The sequence below is a fragment of the Anabrus simplex genome, chromosome 7 (genome assembly GCF_040414725.1).
Source record: "Anabrus simplex isolate iqAnaSimp1 chromosome 7, ASM4041472v1, whole genome shotgun sequence".
Lineage (NCBI taxonomy): Eukaryota > Metazoa > Arthropoda > Insecta > Orthoptera > Tettigoniidae > Anabrus > Anabrus simplex.
The window spans coordinates 325,387,591-325,411,982 of NC_090271.1; the positions used below are offsets into that span (position 1 = coordinate 325,387,591).

Below are 24,392 nucleotides of genomic sequence, written 5' to 3' on the forward strand. Positions count from 1 at the left end.
CACCCACCGGAACATCGCTCCCTCCAATAGCCTTACACCGTTACAACACGCGCAGTAATACACTCTCTTCCTTCCCTCCCACCAATAGCAGCCCCCCTCTAATAGTTACGTCAACGCAAACAGATCCCCCTCCAACACAAAACTTCAGTTATAACACACGTAGCAAGAAGTCTACTGTTGCAAATACTTCTTACTCATAATATTACAAGCTATCTTTGTCACCGTCAAGTGGTAAGTGCATACGATTCTACTTCAAGATTTTTCAAATATCTTTTCACACAATTAACTCTACGTTTCTTGCTTCCATTTACAGATTCCACTTGTATATGCTTTTTCAACTAGAATATCTACAAACTCACAATTTACAACATTTGAACATCACTTCAAATTTTGAGATGGTCCATAGTGATCCTATTTGAAACTGTTCTTCAACTTCTATTCACCAACTTCATATCCTCAACGTGTTCTACAACTTCACCATATGCATCTGACTTTCATCCTTTATCTTCAAGATCATAATGAACTTCGGATCTCTCGACTAACTTTGACTTTTACTCTCTCCTCTTTACTTTGATTACATAAGATTTTTCGCCATCGTCTAATTATAACCGCCATTACTATCAACTTTACTTTTATGCAATCTTACTACTTGTTGTATAACAATCTGTTGTTTTATTCCATTGTACTTATTTTAGCAGCCTTCTAAGGTTAATTTTGTTAATACTTCCACTATTGTATCTCATCACATTGTATTTTCAAACCATCATTGTTATTTTTAATGTTATTTTACTTCAAATCTCTTCAAGATTTTAAAATTCATTTCATCACTACATGTTATTTAGACGCTTATTTTTAATTTAAGGTTAAGACTATGGCTGATGATGCCTTCAGAGAAGGCGAAACATGTCCCACTATTAGCTAACAAATTTATGTAAATCATCCAAGACGATTTTGTATTGATTAGGTGGTCTAATAAATAACTTAATGTTATTATTTCAATAAGTTGTATGTTCCGAGCTGTCAGCGGAGAGATGGCGTGGAATGACATTAGTAGACGAATAGGTTTGAATGGCGTTTATAAAAGTAGGAAAGATCACGATATGAAGATAAAGTTGGAATTCAAGAGGACAAACTGGGGCAAATATTCATTTATGGGAAGGGGAGTTAGGGATTGGAATAACTTACCAAGGGAGATGTTCAATAAATTTCCAATTTCTTTGAAATCATTTCGGAAAAGGCTAGGAAAGCAACAGATAGGGAATCTGCCACCTGGGCGACTGCCCTAAATGCAGATCAGTATTGATTGATTGTATTGATTGATTGATTTCCTTTATATCTTCCTGTAAAGTTTCCTGTGAAACTATCCCAGTTCTTCCATTTCTCTTCTTGTACTATTTTCTTACATACCTTTTTGGCTTCTTTATATATATGCCAATTCTCTGTACTATCCACTTCCTCCAAGCCATTTGTTTCTCTTTAACTGCTTCCTTTACTCTGCTGTTCCACCAAGGAGTCTCCTTTTCCTTTTTCCTCCCTGATAGTCTTCCACAGGTGTTTACTGCACACTTTACAAAACCATTTCTGAAACTTGTCCATTCCTCTTTCAAACTAATCACGTCATCTTTGGGAATTTCTTTCTTCAGATCCTCTTGAAACTTTTCCCTTATTTCTTTCTCTTTTAATTTCCATCCCTCTATTTTTCTTTCCCCTTTTTCTATTAACTGAGTTATTTTACCAAGTCTAAATTTGGCTGCCACCACTTTATTGTCTCCTTCGAAATCGACTCTTGTCATTGCTGTCACATCTTCCAGTTGTCTACTTGTCTCCTTCTCTACCAGAATAAGATCGATCATTGTCTTTGTCTTGCTATCTCCCGAACCATATCTAGTTATTTTTTGTGAGTTCTTTTTTCTAAACCACATATTACCAACAATTAATCCATTCCTTCCACGAAAATCTATTATCAAATCTCCTTCTTCATCTTAGTTTCCATAACTATAGAGGCCAATTATCTCTTCTTTTCCCTGTCTGTCTTTTCCAACATGTGTATTCATGATTTTCATTATTATAACCTCTTTGCCTTCAATACAACTTTCCAACTCTTCTAGAAGCTCTCTAAACAGTCATCTGTATTCCCCGATTGGGATGCATAAACCTGTATAAAATCCTTGATTCCCCTCTCAAGTCCAAGTCTTACTTGTATCCTGTCACTTGTCTGGTCAATTTTGTCCACATATTGTGCTAGATCTTCTCTCATATAACACCAACACCATTTATTGCCATTTTTCCTCCACTCCAATATATTCTGTGCCATTTCTTCAATTATTTTTGACCTTTCCCCTTCCATTTTGTCTCACTCATTCCAATCATCGCTATGTCTTTCTTCTCCATATACTCTATCAGTTCTTCTATCTTGCCATTCCAAGTCATGACATTGATGATACCGATTCTGGTGATGTCTGGTAGCCCACTCCTCACAGTTCCCCCAGAGCACCGGGAAATGCGCGTCATTTTAGGGGGACGCCCTAGCATTTTCCGAGGTCTTGATTCACTCGCACTCATTTTATAGGTTTTTTGTACAATGGGTTAGCCACTCCCAAAGGCATTTTATTACCTTCTGCCAGATTCAAATTAGGCCATCCCTAACGTGGAGTCAGACTCCTTTTGTAGCCGCTCCTCTGGAGTACAGACGCTACAGGTTTGCTGCGCCTTCTTCCATCTCCACTGTACCGAAGTCCATCTTCTACGCCCTAGATGCTGTTGAGCTTCACCCATAACCCAGGGCAAGGTCCCTTCATATTTATGACCCCAGGAGAGAGGGTGTCCCAGTATTTTAAGGCCCCTAGGAATTCGGCTGCCTGTTGGTCCGCGGGTTGTATTCGGTATTTTAGTCAGCCCTATGTACTGTAGGGGCATCCTATCTGCCACCTGGGGACGCGCTCTGTAGGGGTCAGGTTCCCCATGTTACTTACTGGAAGTTAACCCCACCCACAAAGGCTGAAGTTACATGCAGAGTTCCTCATGTGAGTATAAGTTGTAATTTTACTGTTATCTGTTTTCTTATAGGGTTTGCACAGTAAGGATAAACGAATTCTGCAAAGCGTGCTGTTTCAACGGGACATGAGTGTGATAAAGAAGACTGTAGGGAGGTTGCCTGTTCAGGTCATTCTCCCCTTGGTGCAGGAGTTAGTAACCCTTATTGTTGAGAGCAAGGTACATGTGTACGTATCACTTTTTTCTGATGATGCTTATTCTGCTTCTCTTTTAACTTAGTGAACACACTTAAAAAAAATTAATCCTGATGTTTTTTTATAGCACTTTCTTCCTGTATCTAGAGACCTGTCTCATGCTCTTGCAGCTCATGCATGTATCTGTGTTAAAGACTTACGTCTCACTCTTGCCAGCTTGCTTCCGATGAGATGACTCGTTCAGTCGAGCTGGCACATTGTCGGAGCTAATTCAACCTGCCACGCAGACCGTACACTGCTGAGTTGGAATTGTTAGTGTGTGGCTCTAATTAGCTTAAAGTTGAATTCATATGACTTCGATTCTAATACTGGGTAATACATGTTGGATTTTGAATTTCTGTGTTAATGACTCAAAGAATATAGCAGAATTGTGTATTATATGTCAATATGAAGAAAGGATTTCTGTTTGAATACTTGATATTTACATTTTCTGACCAGCAAAAGCATTTCACTGAAAAATGAGATCTTGCAGTAGTATAATACAACAAAGTAAGGGTGAGTTGGAGGTTGTCGGTCAATGACTAGATCCATCTTTACTCTGAAGATACAGAATAAAACTTTATAATGGACATGAGTTATTCTCAGCACAAGTGAATACAAATATGAACAAACATTATACAATTACAGTAAAACCTCGTTAATTCGAAGTCGTTGGGACTCAAAAATCGGACTTCGAATTACGTGATTTCGAATTAACCGCCAATTCGCAATTCAGAAGTACCAACCCTTGCCGCGTTACAAAATATTCTAAGGCCCGTTACAGCATGCATTTAACCTTGATTCACAGTTTATACCTTTCAAATGCCATGAAAAAAGAACTATTTCCAAAATGTATCCAAGAAGGTGCATTTACAGTATTCAAATAATACACTCGGATATCTCACTGGTAAACATAACCTCACGCAACGAAAGAAAGAAAAAAAGCACGATTCAAAGACTAGGAGAAATCTATGCTCGCTCCCATGTGCAAGTGCTTTATTAATTGGATTACTATACTGTATGCATTTTAGATGCCTTGTATTTACACAGAAAGTACCCGATGCCCTTAAAAATCGAACTTTCCTATGACTCTATCCTTGTACGATTTCCCGCCATGGTACTTCTCTCGTACTTCAGAAATGTAAACACTTGCCGCGTCACGAAGTATTCTAAGACCCATTAATACATGCAATCACCTCGATTCACAGTTTAAACCTTCCAAATTCTATGGAAAAAACTATTTCCGAAATGTATCCAAGAAGGTGCATTTACAGTATTCAAATAATACACTCGGATATCTCACTGGTAAACATAACCTCACGCAACGAAAGAAAAAAAAAATCGCACAATTCAAAGACGAGGATAAATTATGCCGGTTCCCCTGTGCAAATGCATTATTTTTTGGATTTCTTTACTGTTTGCATTTTTATTATAGATGCTTTGTACTGGCATGGAAAGTGCCGGACGCTCTTAAAACATCGTGTCTTATCGAAGTTTCCTATGGCGAGGGAATAAAGTATCTCGCTTCCATGTGCATTGCAACGCACTACTATGACCCCCATCCCTCACACTGTACGATTTCCAGGCTGGCAATTTCTCCTTTAAAACGATAAGACCGTTTGGGCTCGCATTAAAATAAAGCAATGCAGTTTCACCGGCATGTCAATATTGTTCGGTGCCTACGAATTTATTATATTTGCCACGTTTTTTCGTCAGCTGTCGGCATCGCCAGTGTTCGCGGATTCTGTTTTCCCGCACACTGCATGTTGCGTGATATTACGGCGTTCCTTAAAAGGTTGAACAAACAAGAATTCCGATTTCATTCAACTTAGCAATCATGAAGCGCACTGTTGGCCCACCGAAGTGAGTGTAAGTGCGGAAAGCTACCCTTCCACGTTCCGGAATGCGCGTTCTATTATGATGCAGAGCGGATAAATTTCGAGTTGAAATTACTCTGTAACATACTATTGTTTTAAAATGTAAAGGCAGTTTCGAATTAAAAGTCTGAATTTCGGTAATGGGGCCGACATTGTACTTCGAATTATGAATTATCCGTATTTCGAATTAAACAATTGAAATAACATGCAAAACTGTATCTCATGTTTCCGGGGACGAGAGCTTCTTCGAATTAGGCGGGATTTTGAATTAACCGATTTCGAATTATCGAGGTTCTACTGTAGTAGGTCATGTACATTATACAACTTTTGTCGGTGATGAAAGTTCTTTTCAATAGAAGCACTCATTGCTTGGATTTCTAAAATTTTGCCATTTCAATGACATTTCCATTGTTTTTTCACTGATGAACTGGTGCTGGCAGTTCATTCAAGCCAGCCCAGTTCAGCAAGGTAGAAGAAATGTCACAGTCTGCCAATATTCAGAGAGAGAGTTTAAATTTGAGACCATTCTGAGCCTGTCAGCTTTTAACTGTTTCTTCACGCGAATTCTTAAAAAATCGCCTATCGATATTATACCCGTAACACGATTCTCAATCAAAGTCCCCGATGTATGTGAAGTTATGCTACCCGCCGAACACGCTTCCCCTGCAAACATGTCAGCTGTGAGCAGCGGGGAAGTGAGACGTCACAACTGGGTAACTTGGCCAAGGTTGTATTACGTCAGACGGAAAGTTCCATTCTTTTCCATCGTTAATTTCTTCCAGATGGATTAATGATATGAAGAAATGAACCACATCACTGTGTAGCCTAACTTTTTATGGTCATAATTCCCAAGTTTCATGGAGATCCGTTAAAATGTACGAAAGATATTAGCAATTATAATTCCCAGGGGATACTGAATAAATAGGCAGGCATTTCGCTTGTCAAGCCAGTCTATCTTGTGCCACAGTCGAGGCCGGTCGGTCGGCTGTTGGTCATTCTGCTGCCGTGATGTTGGTCGCCAGTTCGACTCTCCGATGGAAGTTTAAGTTCGCGTACTATTGAACTCTGATTCTACAATGCATCTACAAGACTTAGAAGTATTACAGCATCGTTTGCGTGTGGTAATAGAAGTTGTGTATGAGTTGAGACGTGAACAGTTAAGGTGTTTAACTATTTACAGGAACAGTGTGATTCGAACTAGTACGATTCTACGCTACCAAGTACTTGAATGTAATTTGATGTTTAAATTACTAGAGATGATAGGATTTGAATGACAGTGTTTAAACTTCACAAAGTGATTTAACATTGTATGCTAAAAGTGATAAAACCTTGTCGTTAGTGGAACTTCAAAACTGTACATAATTTTGTATTTAACCATAACAAGTGATAAACCTATGCTAATAGCGAGACGTAATTCAGTATTTCAAACTGTACGGGTGATTGAATTTTGTGACAGTGTTACTCTACCAAGGTGTTAGAACATTTCGACAAACTATGCGTTTATGTTACAAGCTACTGACACAAGGAGTTGAATTTAACAGTGCTATCGAACTTACGATTTATTTTCCAAATGACCATATTCATGATAGAACATAGCCTTAGAACTGTGGTTAAATAAACCGGTACAGTTAACATTTCTTATGTTGAACCCAGGACGGTTCTTGAAAGGACAGTGTTTTCTTTATTTAATTGTGAACGGGACTAAATTCATTCCAGAACAAATTCTTTGGTTTCATTTATTTCTAGAATTAATTCGAACTTGAACTGTGTAAAGTTTGGAAGTGGAATATTTCATTTTCTACGTCACTCTTCAGCCAAAGTTCTCATATTTAACTTTGATAAAGTGACTTATTTATTTTCCGTGGCTGATACATTGCAGATTCATTTTGAGCTCAGTTCAAGCCATCAGCAATGACTGTGTTCATTAGTGAAATTCCACTGTGAAGATAATTGAGTGCAGACCATTACTAACTATTATCTCATTTGTGCAGACCAGTTACTTTGGATCTATTTCATGCCCAGTGCCACGTTAAAACCATGACTACGAATGCTCCTAGACCATCCAGACCTCCGAGATATTCGAGACCTTCCAGATATTCAAGATCGGCTTGGAAGATGATGGTACCCTAAGCAGACATTGTGACCCGCAATGTATCAGGGCCAATTCTGCCCCAAGGAGAAGTACTCATTATAACTGCTGTGCTGAGGTGATGTTGAAATTTGACTTTATTTTATGAATAAACTTTTTTTAAACAATTAGTGTTCCATTATACTTATCTGACTTCCCTCTCCTCTGTAACAATTCAGATAGTGACCGGTCACCCCTCGGCCGAGTTTTGTGTTCAGCTAGCCATCAAAACAAACTTTTACGGTTACAGTATTAACTTGTTCACTCCCGGCCATTACCTGTGCATAATCTTTTTTGGTGTTGTATGGTCTCTGTGGGGTGCACACTATCAATCAAACACATATTCCAGTGATGCCTTGTTTTTGTTTTTTTAAATTTCTTTTTCACATAAACAGACGGCAAAACAGCCCAACATCCAAAGGTACTTTTTCCACCCCATCAACATCTAAGTGTACCAACAACCATTTATTTTCCTTAGGCCTTCACCATCCATTTACGTACAGACTTCAGGAGTACCTCTGGCTCAACATTTTTCTATAATTTAATGTAATTTTGAAAAACATAGGTAGATGATGGGAGATGGGAATGATGATCATTGTTATTACCGTATTCCTTGCATATTAAACCCCCTTTTTTTCCCTTTTATAGCCACAAAAAGTAAGTAGGGGGTCCAATATGCGATAGCCTCCCATTTTGTACAGTGGCTTCATTGAAAGGCAGTATTTTTAAATTAAAAAAAGTACAATAAATGGTGAACACATTATTTTTAGGCCTACTCAGTTTTAGTTCCTCTTATATCATCTTGTTAACTCCGCTGATGATATTGATGTGAGGAAGGTCATCCGGTCATAAAAACTCCCTACGAAGATTCGTCTCGCTTCATACTCGACCCTGTAGAGAGAAAGGATAAGGGTTGGACATACAGTTTTATCTATTGTATTACGCAATTTTAGACCTAATACAAAAGAACTTAATGGCCAGTCATTTGTTTCGTAGGCCTATCACACAGTAGTCCGACTCATTGGCTGAATGGTCAGCGTACTGGCCTTCGGTTCAGAGGGTCCCGGGTTCGATTCTCGGCCGGGTCAGGGATTGTAACTTTAATTGGTTAATTCCAATGGCTCGGGGGCTGGGTGTGTGTGTGTGTCGTATTCAACGTTAGGAATCATCCTAGGTATGGCACTAATCTTCACAGACTTGCAAGTTGCCTAATAGGCCGTCTACTAGAAAAAGACCTTCACCAGGCCTCTCCGGAGGCCATGCACCATTTTATTTATATATATATATCACACAGTAAACCCAATCACTGCTTTCATCATCCGTGCTACCGGCATGTCATCATTCCAAATGACATCGTCTTCACTGCCATCATGTTAGCCATGCATCGAGAGCATTTGAGGTCCTGTTTTTTTGAAACTTTTAACAATAGTTTCGTTCCCGACTATAGAGTCCAAACAGTGTGAATCTATTCCCAAATGGTTTCTGGAGAGTTTGTGTGTGTTTGTAGGAGAAGTCACTCCTTCGGAATAAAGACGTGCTGCAGAAAACATGCCAAACCATCAGCTGATATCTAGCGTACATTACGAATTGTACTTCCGAATGTAATACGTAGTGACTGGAAGCGTTCTTTGCATAACTGCGGCTATTGAAAGCCAAACCCTTATTTTTAAGTATATTTCATGCTTGTTCTCCACATCTATCACATCAGGATTTACCTAAACAGCTGTAAATGAGATGAGAGAGATCGCATTGTTTAGGTTAGGTATGCTATCAAGTGTCCGCATAGTGCCAGAAGTCACACGACAGGAAGATTAAAAATAAATAACAGGAAAGTTTACCGCATTTATGGATATCTACAGTTGTGGCAGTAATGCGTTTTATTATCATAATGTTTAATTTCGTACGATCGTTGTCTCCATTTTTTTATTAACGCATAGTATGTTTTGTTTGGCATCTCTGAAAATCGTTAAGTGGGGATGTAAAATTGTTATTATTATTATTATTTGTGAGGTACATTGCTAAGTAAAGCAATAGTTATGATTGGATTGTTTTTATCACGTTTTAAAGCTACTTCTCTCCAAAATATACCTATATTGGCCCGAGTTTTGAGATATTTAACGATCGCTTCGTTAATGATCTTGTCTGCTATATTAATAGCAACAACTGTGATATTTCTTAACTAAAGTAAACTCATTTCCTCATCCCGAGGTGGTGCAGCTCTTTTTAGACAGGCCCCCAGTGGAAGGGAGTTGCATGTACCATTTTTAATGCATATCAACGTTCACGCCATTCGTAAATCTCTAGCAATACGGTACCGGAAATTGAACTCAGGTTTCCAGAAATGGCAACTAATTGTGCTAACCATTCTTGACTACAAAACACAGACACATATATATAAATGATGCATGCTTGCAATGCGCGGGTCGTACACAAAACTTTTCACCTATTTGTGCGACGCCATCAGAACTCCAGTAGGCCTACGCTACAGGGATGGGCATTTCTTAAATACGAAACACAGATGTACCGCATGACTTTGAGTGTTTTCATTGCATGAGTGTTACGACGAAACTATTCACAAATTTGTGTGATGTCATCAGAGCTGCAGTAAGGCATGTACCCGCTTCGAAGCGGAATACTTGTTCTTCTCTGACGAATTATATTGGGGGGAGGGGGGTCTTGTATGCGACATTTAGTTTCTCCTTTTCTTTGTCTCAAAAATCCAATACACAAGTAAATGTGGTAGTTTTGTTCCTGTTTAGAGAGAATATATTTGCAAATGATTTCTGGAGATATTCTCTGTTATTCCCAGTTGGTGTACGTGAAGCAGAAGCCACCCCTTCTGAATAAAGCCATGCTGTAGAAAGCGTGCCAACCCACCAGCTGATCGCTAGCGTATGTTACGAGTTGTACTTCCGAATGTAATGCATAGTGACTGGAAGCATTCTTCAGATAACTGTGGCTTTTGAAACACAGATCTTTATTTTTAAGTATATTTTATGCTTGTTCTCTATATTTATCACATCAGGATTTAATGATTTACTTAAACAGCTGTAAATGAGATAAGAGAGACCACATTTTGTAGTTTAGGTATGCTATCAAGTTCCCGGGTAGTGCCAGAAGTTCCATAACGAAAAAAATAGAAATAAAAAAACAGGAAAGCTTGCCACATTTGGGGAGATAATGCGTCTTGTTATCATAATGTTTAATTTCTTATGTTCATTGTGTCCATTTTTTATTAACGCATAGTTTGTTTTGCGTAGGGTCTCCGAAAATCGTAAAATTAGTGGGATGTAAAACTGACAACATTATTATTATTATTATTATTATTATTATTATTATTATTATTATTATTATTCTTTCTTCGTTTCGGCCTGCTGTGGACCACGTTATTTCAACTGTTTGCATCCTTGAGCTTTAATTCTTCCCCAGTACTCACGCATTCTCGTTCTGTGAGCCTCCTTCCTTTCATCAGTCCACTTCTTGCCTGTTTTCAACTTTGGCCTTTCTTGAAACCTCTTGTATCCCTGGAGCTTTTTCTGGAGAGGAGCACGTTTCTGGATGTCTTCGAATGTGATTCCTATTTCTTGAAGGTCTTTTTCAACTTCGATAAACCTGGGTCCCTTGGTTTTCTTGTTAAGAAAGTAGGAAAAGATCCTATTGGTTTGTCTCTATGCGCTCATGCGTGCTATATGGCCATAAAAATTAATCCTCCTTTTCCGAATCGTGTCCGTTATCCTCTCCATATGCTGGTACAGATCGCTGTTGTGTCGTCTCCTGTACTCACCATTTTCTTTGATCGGTCCAAGAATCTTTCTCAGGATTTTTCTTTCTTTAGCTTCTAGCTTCTCCATCAGACCTTTTCTGTTCATTGTAAGGCATTCTGCTGCGTACAGTGCTTCCGGGCGTACAACCGAACAATAATGCCTATGCTTGGCGTTGATGGACACTGATCTTTTGTTGTAGACATTCCTAGACAGCTGATATGCCACCTCCATCTTGTTGATTCTGCACATGATTGCTTCTTTCTCAGAGTTGTTAGGTACTATCCACTCGCCTAAGTACTTAAACTTTTCCACCTGCTTGGTTTTTCCCTGTTCCACAATGAGCTCTCTGGGGGCTGGCTTGATGTTGGTTATAAACTCTGTTTTTTGGAAAGAGATTTGGAGGCCAGCTTTTGCTGCTTGGATTCTTAGTTGGTTAATTTGTTTTTCAGCAGTATCTAGGGAATCAGAAAAGATCGCTAGGTCATCTGCAAATGCTAGGCAGTCTATGATAAGATCATCTTTCTTATATCCTATTCTAAGGCCATTCTCAACCTCTTCCTTGCACATCTCCTTGCGCCATTCCCGAATGATTTTCTCCAGAGTGCAGTTGAAGAGAAGCGATGATAGTCCATCCCCTTGCCTAACACATGTCTTGATTTCAAAGACGTTCGAAATTTCTCCCCTGAATTTCACCCTGGACGTAGTGCTGGTTAAGGTCTGTTGAATGATAGCTCTCGTTTTGTTGTCTAAGCCCATTTCCTTCAGAATGGGGAGGAGTGTGTGTCGTTCTATGGAGTCGTAGGCTTTTTGGAAGTCAACAAAAGTAACTACAAAATTCTTATTCCTGGATTTTAGGTACGACAGGACAGACTTAAGGTTCATGATCTGCTCTGCACAAGATCGTCCTTTTCTAAAGCCTCCTTGGTATTCACCCAACTGTGAATTAAGTTGCTCTTCTGACCGAGTTTGAAGGGCTTTGGAGAGAATTTTGTATGTTGCTGCGAGAAGGGAGATGCCGCGATAGTTGTTTACATCTGTTTTGTCACCTTTCTTATGTAGGGGATGAATCAGGGCTGCTGTCCAATCATTTGGGATCTTCTCTGTTTCCCAGATCTCGCGAATGATCTCAGTTAGTTTATCGATCGCCTTTTCACCTGCAGCCTTCCAGAGTTCAGCAATTATCATCTTCTCCAGGTGCTTTGTTGTTCTTTAATGATGTAATTTTCTGTTTGATTTCCTCTTTTGTGGGGGGAGAAGAGTCTGGGTTGGGATGTCTGGATTCTTCAAAGGTGAATTCTGATTCTGGTTCTTCGCAGTTAAGAAGAGATTCAAAATATTTAGCCAAGATTTGGCAGTTATCCTTGTCGTTGTAGGCAACTTCTCCATTTTGATCTCGGAAGTGTAGACTTGGTGGGGTGTACTTGGTGAGGTTGTGTTTGAAGGTTCTATAGAAATCCCTAGTATTATTTTTATTGAAGTCCTGCTCGATCTGTGTCAGTTGGTTTTTGTCAAATGCGCACTTTACTTGGCGGATCACTTTCGCTGCATGTTTCCTAGCCTCCAGAAAGTCTTCATATCTTTCTGGATTCTTCAGGGAATTCCATCTTTGCCAAGCAATTTGTCTTTGTGTTATGGCTTCATCACATTCTTGAGTCCACCACGGATGCTTCTTTGGTTTCTTTAGCAATACTGTCTCCTCAGCCGTTTCAACAATGGCATTTTTCAGTTGTTCCCAATTTTCTGTGTCCAAAGACTGAAGTTTCTGAGTGAATTTTTTGCTGGTTTTCAGCTTTTCTGTATCAAATTTGCTAGTTTTCTTTATCTTAACTCTTTTGGTGTTTCTTGGATGAAGCTTAATTTTGATCTTGGATAGATAGTGGTCTGAGTTCAAGGTTAGCACTTCTCAGGACTTTAACATTTTGGATCTCTTGTGTTGCTTTTCGTGCAATGACAACATGATCTATTTGAAATTCTCCCAAGTGAGGATTTGGTAATATCCATGTCTTTTGTTTTCTTGGTAGATGTTTGAAGGCTGTTGACTTAAGAACAAGATTGAATGCCTTACAAAGCTCTATAAGCCTTTCCCCATTTCGGTTGGTTCGTCTGTGGGCTGGATAGTTTCCAACGATATTTTGGAATTTCCTTTCTTTGCCAATCTGGGCATTGAAGTCTCCAAGCAAAATGATTGTGTGTTTGTCAGGAATTTTTGATATAACATCTTCCAGGTCCTCCCAGAATTTGTCTGTTCCTTCTGGGTCTTTCTTGTTTGCCTGGTTAATTGGTGCATGTACATTCACAAGCGTGTGTACGTTGTTCATACTCCGAAAGCTAAGCATCGAGACCCTGCTGTTAGGAGAGCTGAAATCGGTGACTGAATCAATAATTTTCCTCCTGACAATAAATCCTGTGCCGAGGTGTGGAACAGTTTTCATCACACGTTTGCCAGTTTTCCCTTTGAAGATTCTATAACCTTGTGATTCAAACGCATGTTCATCAGTAAACCTTGACTCTTGAATTGCTGTAATTAGGATTTCATGATGGGAGAGGACATCCGTAAGATGTTTGAGTTTACCAACTTTCAAGAGGGAGTTGGCATTGAAGGTAGCAAAAAAATTTCGTTGTTTGTGGCTGATTTTGTTCCTAGGAGTCTTCGATTCCTCCTTGCATGTAGGTGCAGGCTCCCCAGAATCCGAAGGCCTGCTTGCGTCCCTCAAGGCGACGGTGGATTGGTTACCACCTGGGGTACAATTTCCTGTTGAATTTTCCTCCATGCTTTGCAGTTGAAAACTTGTAGTTTGGGGTCGGTGTAGTTTTACATCGACCAAGTTACTTCCAAGGTTGTAAGCCTTGGAGAGAGCCTGATGTTCGACTCGGGATGGCATTTCCTCCATATCCCATGCTTCGGTTCTCACGCCGGTACTCGGGTGGCTGATTGCAGTGGTTTCCCACTGGGCGATTATTATTATTATTATTATTATTATTATTATTATTATTATTATTATTATTATTATTATTATTATTATTATTATTTGTTTTAATTATGTTTTAAACCTACTTCTCTCCAAAAATTACTTATTGGCTAAGTTACAAGATATTAAACCATCACTTGTTAATGATCTCGCCTGCTATATTAATAGCAATACCTGTGAAACTTTCTTATCTAAAGGAAACTCGTGTCCTCATCCCGAGGCGGTGCAGCTCTTTTTAGGCATGCCCCCAATGGAGGTGAGCCGCATGTATCATTTTACTGCATATCAACCTTCCTACCATTCTTAAATCTCTGGCAGTACTGGGAATTGAACTCGGGCTCCTGAGAACGGCAGCTAATTGTGGTAACCATTACGCTGGTGGACATTCACTACAAAATACAGACATATCGTATGACTGATGCGTGATTGCAATGGCGGGTTGGACCTACGAAACTACTTATTTGTGTTGCACTTATTTGTGCGATGTCATTGGAGCTGCAGTACGGTATGGGGGCAAACATTTCTTAACTATGAAACATAGACGTACCGCATAACTTTGATGTATGTATTCATTGTGTTGGTTGGATGGACGAAACTATTCATAAATTTGTGCGATGTCTTTGGCCTGTACCCATTTAGAAGTGGAATCATTGTTCTCTGACGAATTGTATTGGGGGTTCTTATATGAGAGCTTTATTATTTTTCATTTTCTTTGTCTCAAAAAGCCAGCGATGTCTAATACATGAGGGGTGTCATACCTGGTGAAATACGGTATTATTATTATTATTATTATTATTATTATTATTATTATTATTATTATTATTATTATTATTATTATTATTATTACATTCAAATTGGCTTTACAATACAGCTTCAGCTCGAGACTAATATACTCACATATGTGCAAATAATCCTCTTTTTGCTTACTTTATTCTTATTGTAAAAGTTTTTGTATATGCAGAAAATTTAATTGATTTAATTAATGTTGTTAAAGTATTGTAGTAATAAAGTACCAACCATGCAGTGTGTGCATATTGTTTTACTGTTATCTCTGTTCTTTGCAGGAGTCAAGTTGCTGCTCTGTGGTTGAAAGCTGTGCTTACAGCACATGCTAGTCAGTTGCTGGCTAATCCAGAAGTAGCAAGTACAGTTTCTCCTATTCTTGGTCTTATAGAATCAAGGCTCTCCGTACTTATTCCACTATCACGGTTACGAGGAAGACTTGATCTGCTGGTAGATCAGATAACAGAAAGCTCAAGTCGAAGTGAAGCTGATCGAGAAGAGGAAAGTCTTCTTGTGTACCAGGATGCTTGTAAGTTTGTTTTCTATAGTAACGTTGTAATTTAATATCATTTAAATCTGTGTAACATAACTCAGAGTTAGAGGCAACCATCCTGATTTTGTCTGGATTAAGATTGAAATTGGTGAGAGCAGTAATGAATGTAGTCATAATTTACTTTGCAGCTATTCATTGGTATGGATGATTGATGTAAAGCACAGGAGGAAGCAAGTCAGATTTATGTGGCATGTAAGATGCCCTGCTGATGCGATGTAGAGTAACTAGAGTGTGCATATATGATACAGTATTACCCCTCTTTTACACATTTCAAGGGACCCAAGGAATACTGGTGTAAATGGGGAAAGTGTAAGTGGTAGAAAACAACTTATATGTCAATAACTTACTTCTAAAACCTCATATCTCTCAATGCTCTTCCTACCCATTATATTCCTTAAAACTGGTCACGCCTGCCAGCCACATATGGATATGCAGTTTATCAGAACTATTTTTGTTGTGTTCATTTTCCTATGCTAATGTGTAAAGGAAAGTGGACCTTACTATACCGTACTGTAGGGATATTGTTTGCATGGCAAATTTATGCAGCCCTGCAGTGTAGTATTAAGGTTACCTGAAGATTGGCAGCAAGGGAGCATTGTACCATTGTTCAAAAAAGGAAATAGGAAGAAATGTGAAAATTATAAAGGTATAACCCTAATATCACATGGGCTAAAAATAATGGAGAAAGTCGTAGACAAATGATGGGGGGATATAATAGAAACACAATTAGAGGAAGAACAATAGCTTTAGACCAAATAGATCAACAATAGGCTTGATATTTACAGTGCGAATGATAGTGGAAAAACATCTGGAAAGGAACCAGGAAATTTTCTTAGTATTTTTGGATTTGGAAATAGCTTATGGTACAGTTAAGAAAAAACTGTATGGGAATGCCTACTGAAAAGGAATGTACCAAAATCATTAATTAACAAGATAAAAATGTTGTATCGTAAAAGTAAAAGCAGTGTACAAGTGGGGAGTGGTGATTCTGAAACATTTTATACAAAAAGAGGTCTCAAGCAAGGAAGTGCACTGTCACCATTATTGTTTATTATATTGATGGATGAAATCATAAAACATGTAAAACAGAGTATCAGTGGTGATGAAGTGAATGTTTTGGTATTTGCAGATGATGTGGTGATTTGGGGAAAGGGAGAAAAGGAAGTACAAAGGGAACGGGACGTTTGGAATGGTTATTAGTAAAAAGAAAACTGTAGTCATGTACTGTGGAAAAGAGAAAAAGAGAAGCCAGGTGAACATAGACGGAGAACAGTTAGAGATTGTAGAACAGTTTACATATCTGGGCAGCATTATTAATGGAAGTAATGAAATCAACCCTGAAATTAATAACAGACTAAGTAAAGGTACAACATTTTATCATCAAATCAGAGAGTTTTTATGGGATGACAAAATACCAAAGAGAACGAAATTAACATTATATAAACGTATTTCATAGCGATTGTAACATACGGACTAGAAACGCTGGTAACTAATAGGAGACAAGATAGTAAGATCCAAGCAGTAGAAATGAAATTTTTAAGAATATCGGTTAAAAAGACAAGAAGAGATAGAATTCAAAATATTGAAATCAGAAAAGAGCTCAATATAGAACCGTTAGTACAGAAGATATAGAATGCAACACTGAGAAGGTTCGGACATGTAAAAAGAATGGGAAAGGAATGGGTAGCAAGAAGGGAATTGGAAAGAGAAGTTAACCCGCCAGTGGTCGCTATGTGAGCAAAATGCTCACGGTCACTGAAAATCATCTGCTGTAGTAGCATGTAGTTTCGAACTTGAGCCGTGATGTTCCTTCGCACTGCAGTTTTGACAGAAGGACGGATGCATTGAAACACACATCTGTGACCTTGAGAAGGGACAGGGAGGGAGGAATTATCAGCGACCATCAACGGTGAGTCACGTTGACGCTAATTTCTGTGTGTGTGATAGTTTTACTATTGTTGTATGTTGTTTCATAGTTGAAACAGTTCTTTGCAACTTATTGTATTAATGTATTGCATAATTAGTGCATGACAATGGCTTCAAGTCGTGACATTTTAGCTTGGTTTGATGAAATTCCTAGTGATCAACTCAAGGGCTAGAAGAGTGACTTGGACTGTGAAAGTGAACAAGTGAACATAAAATGGATACTGAACAGTCCGAAATGGAAGAACGTGCTGATGGAACCGTACCTGGAGAGCAATCTGTAGTTGGTGAACAACATATGTTGGAGGTAAATGAGAATTTCATGTCTAGTGACAGTGTTTATATAGGGAAAGATAAGGTGACAAAGTGGGACAGACACTGACCAAGAAGAAATCCACACACACACACTTGTGCTGAAAATATAGTGACTCATCATTGCGAAAGACGCATACACTATTTTAGAAAGTTGGGAAAAGTTTTTCCAGATACAGTTATAATCATATGGGATTTATTACTGTTTGAAATTTTTAAAAAATTTTTAGTGTTCTTTATAATCATTTGTTCATTTAATGTGTTAATACATTTACGCTTGAAATCGGTTGGTATCTTTTATGCAAACACGTCATATAATACCGTGAGCATTTTGCTCCACTCGCGTTTATTCATCCTAGCGACCACTGGCGGGTTAAGAGAAGAGACCCGTTGGAAGACCGAGCAGAAGATAGATGGATGAGATTTGAAGGACATTAGACAAGCTGGATTGGATGTGGCGGAAATAATGGAGCAGGAAAAGTGCAAGGACAGAAAGGAGTGGAGGAGGCTTGTTAACCACACCCGAGCGAATGGAGTGGGACATTGATGATGATGATGATGATGATGATTTCCTTTACACATTAGCATAGGAAAATGAACACAACGAAAATTGTTCTGATAGACTTCATATCCATATGTGGCTGGGAGGCATGACCAACCTGAAGGAAAATCATGGATAGGAAGAGCATTGCGAGATACAAGGTTTTAGAAGTTGGCCATCGATATGTAAAAACACTGGAAAAGGACGTAAACGTTACACAAATGCATATTATTAATTTATCCTATTACAGCACTTGCCTCACATAAAGGTCCGGTGCAAATTAACTGTTGAGACTACACTGCCTTTGTAACTCTGCTCATCCACTTGTTAAACAACTCCTCCACAGCAAATATTTTTTCATCTGTGGACAGGATGTCACAATACTGGCTCTCCCCATACATCGTTAACAAAGCCTGGGATCGAATCAAGCGTATCTCCTTCAGTTTTTCAGTTAGTAAATGCCATGTATATCTTTTATATGCACTGGCATGTAAATCATCCTTCAAAATACTTGACATAGTTTGTAGAGATATATTCGTTTCACAAGACAAAATTGATTGTTTACGGTAAGGATTGCATTGAATCCTTGCACAAACAGCATTCACAACTTCTTTTCTGCGTACACACCTAGGACAGCCCGGTCTGATGCAATCAACAGTTACACTCATTTGTTTAAACAGTGCTGTTTTCCTAAACATAAATCATTCGTTGATACCAAGCTGTTTCAGTGTAGAAAGTGTTTCCTTAGCTTGCTTTGTGCAATGATATAATGCCAATACAGCAGTACGATTCTCATACACTCCTCACTCCATCCTTCACTGCTGCCTGCTGTGGGCACACTGCAAGCCAGTTGCTGGCAGAGTTGTGAAGGCGATCTTGTTGACGACGACATACAGTGTTGCAACAATGCTTCTACATTCGCAATTACTATACTACAGCGCGTTTAGATTTTACTGACAGAACTTTTTATTTTTAAAAGTTGCTTTATTTCACACCGACGCAAATAGGTCTTATGGCAACAATGGGACAGGAAAGGGTTAGGCGTGGGAAGGAAGCAGTCGTGGCCTTAATTAAGGTGCATTCTCAGTATTTGCCTGGTGCGATAATTGGAAACTATGGAAAACCATCTTCTGTGCTGCCGACAGTGAGGTTCAAACCCATTCTCCCGAATACTGAATAATGGCCGCACTTAAGCGACTGCAGCTGTCTAGCTTGGTACTGACAGAACTTATGGCAGTACTGTGTATATTCATTTCATACAGTAGAAGTCTGCTATAGCGAGTATGGCATATAGTGAGAAGTTACATGTATTTAATCTCATAATAGAACCGTATTGAAGATAATATATTAAAATTATAAAATCCTTTTATTTACAACCACCTATTCAATATAATACAATACACTCATTGAATTGTGAAATATTCATGAAGTGTCTTAAATAATGGGACATGTTTCGTTCGTTTAAAAATGATCAAATAATGTCCTCATATTAAAAGAATAACCATGTCATTATAAAAAAGTGATAATATAACATTAGACTTAGACTGTAACAAATATGTACAGATTAACAGCGAGAATTTGTCGTGGAATGCAATGAACAATGGTAATCTGTGAAGTTAAAAACAATCATGTAGTGTTAAATTTGTGGACATTAAAATATATGTCAATGCGTGAAGCGTGGATTAATTATTGAGGATAGAGTTCATTTAAATGATGTAAAAACAAGAGTTGAAGTAGAGTTCATTGAATATCACAAGTCCAAATTGAACCAGTCAAAAGGCGTATAACGACGAAACTGAGGTTGATATATGACATGAACTCCAATAGTTGCGAATTCTATAAGGGAGATAATCTTGATGCCAGAAGGAAATACAAGTTAAACTAGTCAATATTCACGCGCAGGCAGTTAAACTAAAATTTTATGTAACGTAGAACACCAATAATGGACTCATTAAAGAGTAACGACGATCTTGAATATAGAGAGAGTTCTAGCAATCCTTAAATGTATAGAGCAGATTATGGCACAAAATTGGAGTTTGGAATCTGAAATGAAAGAAAAAAGGGGGAATGAAGTTATGTTATAACGGGAAAATGAAGGAGGAGAAAATAAAATTGAAAGAGGAAGCTTACCCTCGGGACTAGTGTGAGGTGTCCGCTAGCGTTGGCTGCGTGAAGCAAATTGGCGAGTAGCTTTATTACTGCTTCTAGTGTTGTACGTATGTATACATAGAGGCGGTGAGTGAGTCATGTGAGGAGGGGTAACCGATTCCTTGGGCGGGTCGGATGTTCGTGGAGGGGGTGTCGCATGAAAGGGTGGTGGAACAGTAGCTGTTGTTACAGAGGAAATGCTATTAGCGGTTGTATAATTAAAAATACTCATAAAGTTGTTATTATTTATATTGATTATTGGACTTTTAATTTCTGAAGTACCGGTATCATTTAAATTTTGATTTCCGTTAAAATGCTGGTCTAAGGATATGTAAATGTTCTCAAACTCTGTCATCAGTTTACTTTTATTGACGTATTTTAAGATTTGAAGGTCTTTTTCAATTGTCGTAAAACTGTAACCAGTCTCTTCCATATGGGTGCTCATGGCAGAATACTTTTTGTGTTTTGAAGCGTTGTAGTTGTTCAAGGTATCTGGTCAAAAAGCTATGTCCAGTTTGTTCGATATAAGAAAACCTACGATGGGTACATTTAAGCCTGTAGAATTTATTGTGATTAATGTTAACTATTTTTGAATTGAAGAATGTATTACGGTTCATGTATCGGGTTCTATAAGCGATATTGATATCGTATTTCTTTAGAGGGTTAGTAAAATGAAATAGGCCTGGGTTCGTGTAGGTAAAGGCTGCATATTTAATTTTTTTAGGCTTGTCCGGAATCAACTTAGTTGCAGTTTTTAATTTTATCTTGTTGATGATTTTATTAATCATCAAGGGATTATAGCCATTAATTCTGGCCAAATTCTTGATATAGTTTAGTTCTTTTTTTGCGATTTTCGGTTGTGAGCGGGATTTTTAATGCTCTATAGACAAAACTAAAAAATGCAGCCTGTTTATGGGATAGCAGATGTAAGGAATCGTTTCTTATAGTTTCTTACAAGAAGGCTTTCTATATATTTGAAAAATGAAATTATTCTCTCTTGAAACGTTTAAATCCAAGAAGTTTAGAGAACTGTTGATCTCGTCTTCCTTAGTGAATTTGACATCATTGTCAAGCTCATTAAGGGATGTTAGTATGCTGTGACTATCATTTTTCTTTGTATCACTAATGGCAAAACTGTCATCAACATATCTTAACCATAATTGAAGACCGTTGATATTATTGATTATTTTGTTATTTTCCAAATCATCCATAAAAATATTGGCTAGAATGCCCGAGATCAGGTCACCCATTGCTTAGGTCTGACACTAGACAGTAGATGAAACGCTGGTTAATAGAGCAAACGCCTGAAAAGCTTTACATCTGGTATGTTTTTGACATGCTCTATTGGTGAAAAATATCTAATTCCCTCCATGGGAATTTAGAATTTTCCATTCGGAATTGCTAGGTGGGCAATAATTCCATTGTGGAGATTTATCTCCCGTATGCAGTTATCAGACTGTGCCTCATATATAGGCTTCTGAAAGCTCGCCTGCATACATCCAGCATCAGTGGGTAGGGTCTGACACATCCCACTCTGATGAGTCTAGTGTCAGACCTAAGACGAAACGCTGGTTAATAGAGCAAACGCCTGAAAAACTTTACATCTGATATGTTTTTGACATGCTCTGTTGGTGAAAAATATCTAATTCCCTCCATGGAAATTTAGAATTTTCCATCCGTTATTACGAGCGATTATGCGTGCTTGATTATTTTCCGTTGCCGATATTTATGCACCCAATCATTATAATGCATATGATCGATCATCTTCGGTACCGTATCGTTTTTACGCTATGCCCACCAGCGAGCTCTCTCATCGACATTCGAAGGCTAAGTCCCAACTGACGAGCCTAACTTAGCACACGAGGGCGAAACGCAGGCAACCAAGAATGAGTTAGCTGGAAAATTTATAATGTCCAATAACGGACCATTGTATTGGTATTATAAATTTACTCATTCTGGACAAATATTTTAGGTTCCCTATGGGAATCAACATCTACATCATTTGATGGCCAGGCAGGCATCTATTTTTGGAAATGAGACATAGCTCTCATAGTGCATTGGCACTGCTGGTGGCTTCAAATAGCCTATGCAGTGGCCTCCACGGTATGCACTAGCCTTGTGTCTTGGGTGGTGTGCTAAGTCCCAACTGACGAGCCTAATTTAGCATTTAAACATAAGAGTTTCATTTTTGGTCCGTATTGAACTGAGAATGGAAGATAGGAAAAACTAGAAACGTTCCACCTTTTCAATACAAAAATGTTATAGGTTTATTTATAACATGTATTTGCACTTGGGACTAGTTTCGACGCTGTGTTGGCGTCATCATCAGCCAAAAAATGGGAAAATAGGCCAGTGTGTAGGCATTCATATTACACAAGGTGTTACAATAAACAATACAAATCTTGCAAGGAGATAAAAACATGGATGAATATAGAAACAAATGAATCGTTGAGAAAGCAAAAGTTATACATGTTAAAAATAACCTTAACCACACATCTTGCAGTGCGAAAATATTCTTCTTGAATGATTCCTGAGTATAAAACACACGCGCACACATTTCTGAAGAGCCAGCAGGCAGGACAAAGTAAAGTGAAACCTTAAGAGATCTTCTGAGAAGAGTTCATCATTTTTCTATGTTCCGATTAAATAATGAAGTCTCCCTTGAGTTCCTGATAAACATACACAACAGGAAATTCTCCTTCACTCTCAACAATAGCTATAAAGACCAACGGTAAATTTCATTTTTCAAAGACGTGAAAGCATGATCTTGAACGTGATGTAACTCCTTTCATTTAACCCATTTTTTACACTAGGTGTTACATTAAATAATATATCTCACGAGGAGATAAAAACAGGGACGAATGTAGAAACACATGCACCGTTGAGAGAGCAAAAGTTGTACATATTAAAAATAAGCTTAAACACATAACTTGCAGTGCGAAAATATTTGAATTTGAAAGATTCTTGAATAAAAGACGCACGCGCACACACTTCTAAAGAGCCAGCAGGCAGGAAAAAGTAAGGTGAAACCTTAAGAGTTCTTCTGAGAAGAGTTCATCATACTTTCAATGTTCCGACTAACTAATGAAGTCTCGTTTGAGTTCCTGATAAACATACACAACAGGAAATTAAACAATATACATCTTACAAGGAGATAAAAACAGGGAAAGTTATACATATTAAAAATAGTCTTAACCACACGTCTTGCAGTGTGAAAATATTCGTCTTGAATGATTCCTGAATACAAAACACACGCGCATACAATTCCGAAGAGCCAGCAGGCAGGAAAAAGGAAAGTGAAACCTTAAGAGTTCTTCTGAGAAGAGTTCATCATTTTTTCTATGTTCCGACTAGCTAATGAAGTCTCCCTTGAGTTCCTGATAAACATATACAACAGGAAATTCTCCTTCACTTTCAACAATAGCTATAAAGACCAACGGTAAATTTCATTTTAAATATTGTGCAGAGACGTGAAAGCATGATTATGAACATGATATAACTCCTTCATTTAACCCAATTTTTAACACAAGGTGTTACATTAAACAATACACATCTTACGAGGAGATGAAAACAGGGCCGAATGTAGAAACAAATGCATCGTAATGCATATTAAAAATGAGCTTAACCACACAACTTGCAGTGCGAAAATATTTGCCTTGAATGATACCTGAATATAAAAACGCACGCGCACACATTTCTAAAGAGCCAGCAGGCAGGAAAGAGTAAGGTGAAACCTTAAGAGTTCTTCTGAGAAGAGTTGTATTTTAAATACTGTGTAGAGATGTGAAAGGATGATCTTGAACATGATATAACTTCTTCATTTAACCACCTATGAAAGTCTCTCTCTATATTACATAGTTTCAATAACAACCATTCTGTAGATGCACAAAATAATCTTGTAATCTTCACAAGTCCGGTATTCAGCTTGACAGGAATATAAAATTGGTATTCAGGAATACGTTTTTGAGAGTTTGGAGGTTGACTGTGCCAGTATTTGTGGTGTATTGTTGCAGCATTACGTGTAGTGGGGGGGGGGGCAGGTTTCTGTGATGTTTATTGCGGGACATGAGGCGGAAAAGCTATGTCGCGAGATGAAGAAGAAACAGAGCGTGTTGTATAGTTTAGGTCTGGGGAGCGGCCATTGTTGGATTAGGAGGGGGGAGGGGA

General features: G+C 38.3%; 1 protein-coding gene across 1 annotated transcript in view; it reads left to right on the forward strand.

Moving 5' to 3' along the window:
- The window catches only part of LOC136877619 (WD repeat-containing protein 43), a 161,308-nt gene that overhangs the window by 112,345 nt on the left and 24,571 nt on the right, over nucleotides 1-24,392 (forward strand). The window contains exons 8-9 of the mRNA XM_067151797.2: nucleotides 3,067-3,221; nucleotides 15,030-15,277. Of these exons, the coding sequence (XP_067007898.2) occupies nucleotides 3,067-3,221; nucleotides 15,030-15,277 (403 nt within the window). The remainder of the gene's footprint in view (nucleotides 1-3,066; nucleotides 3,222-15,029; nucleotides 15,278-24,392) is intronic.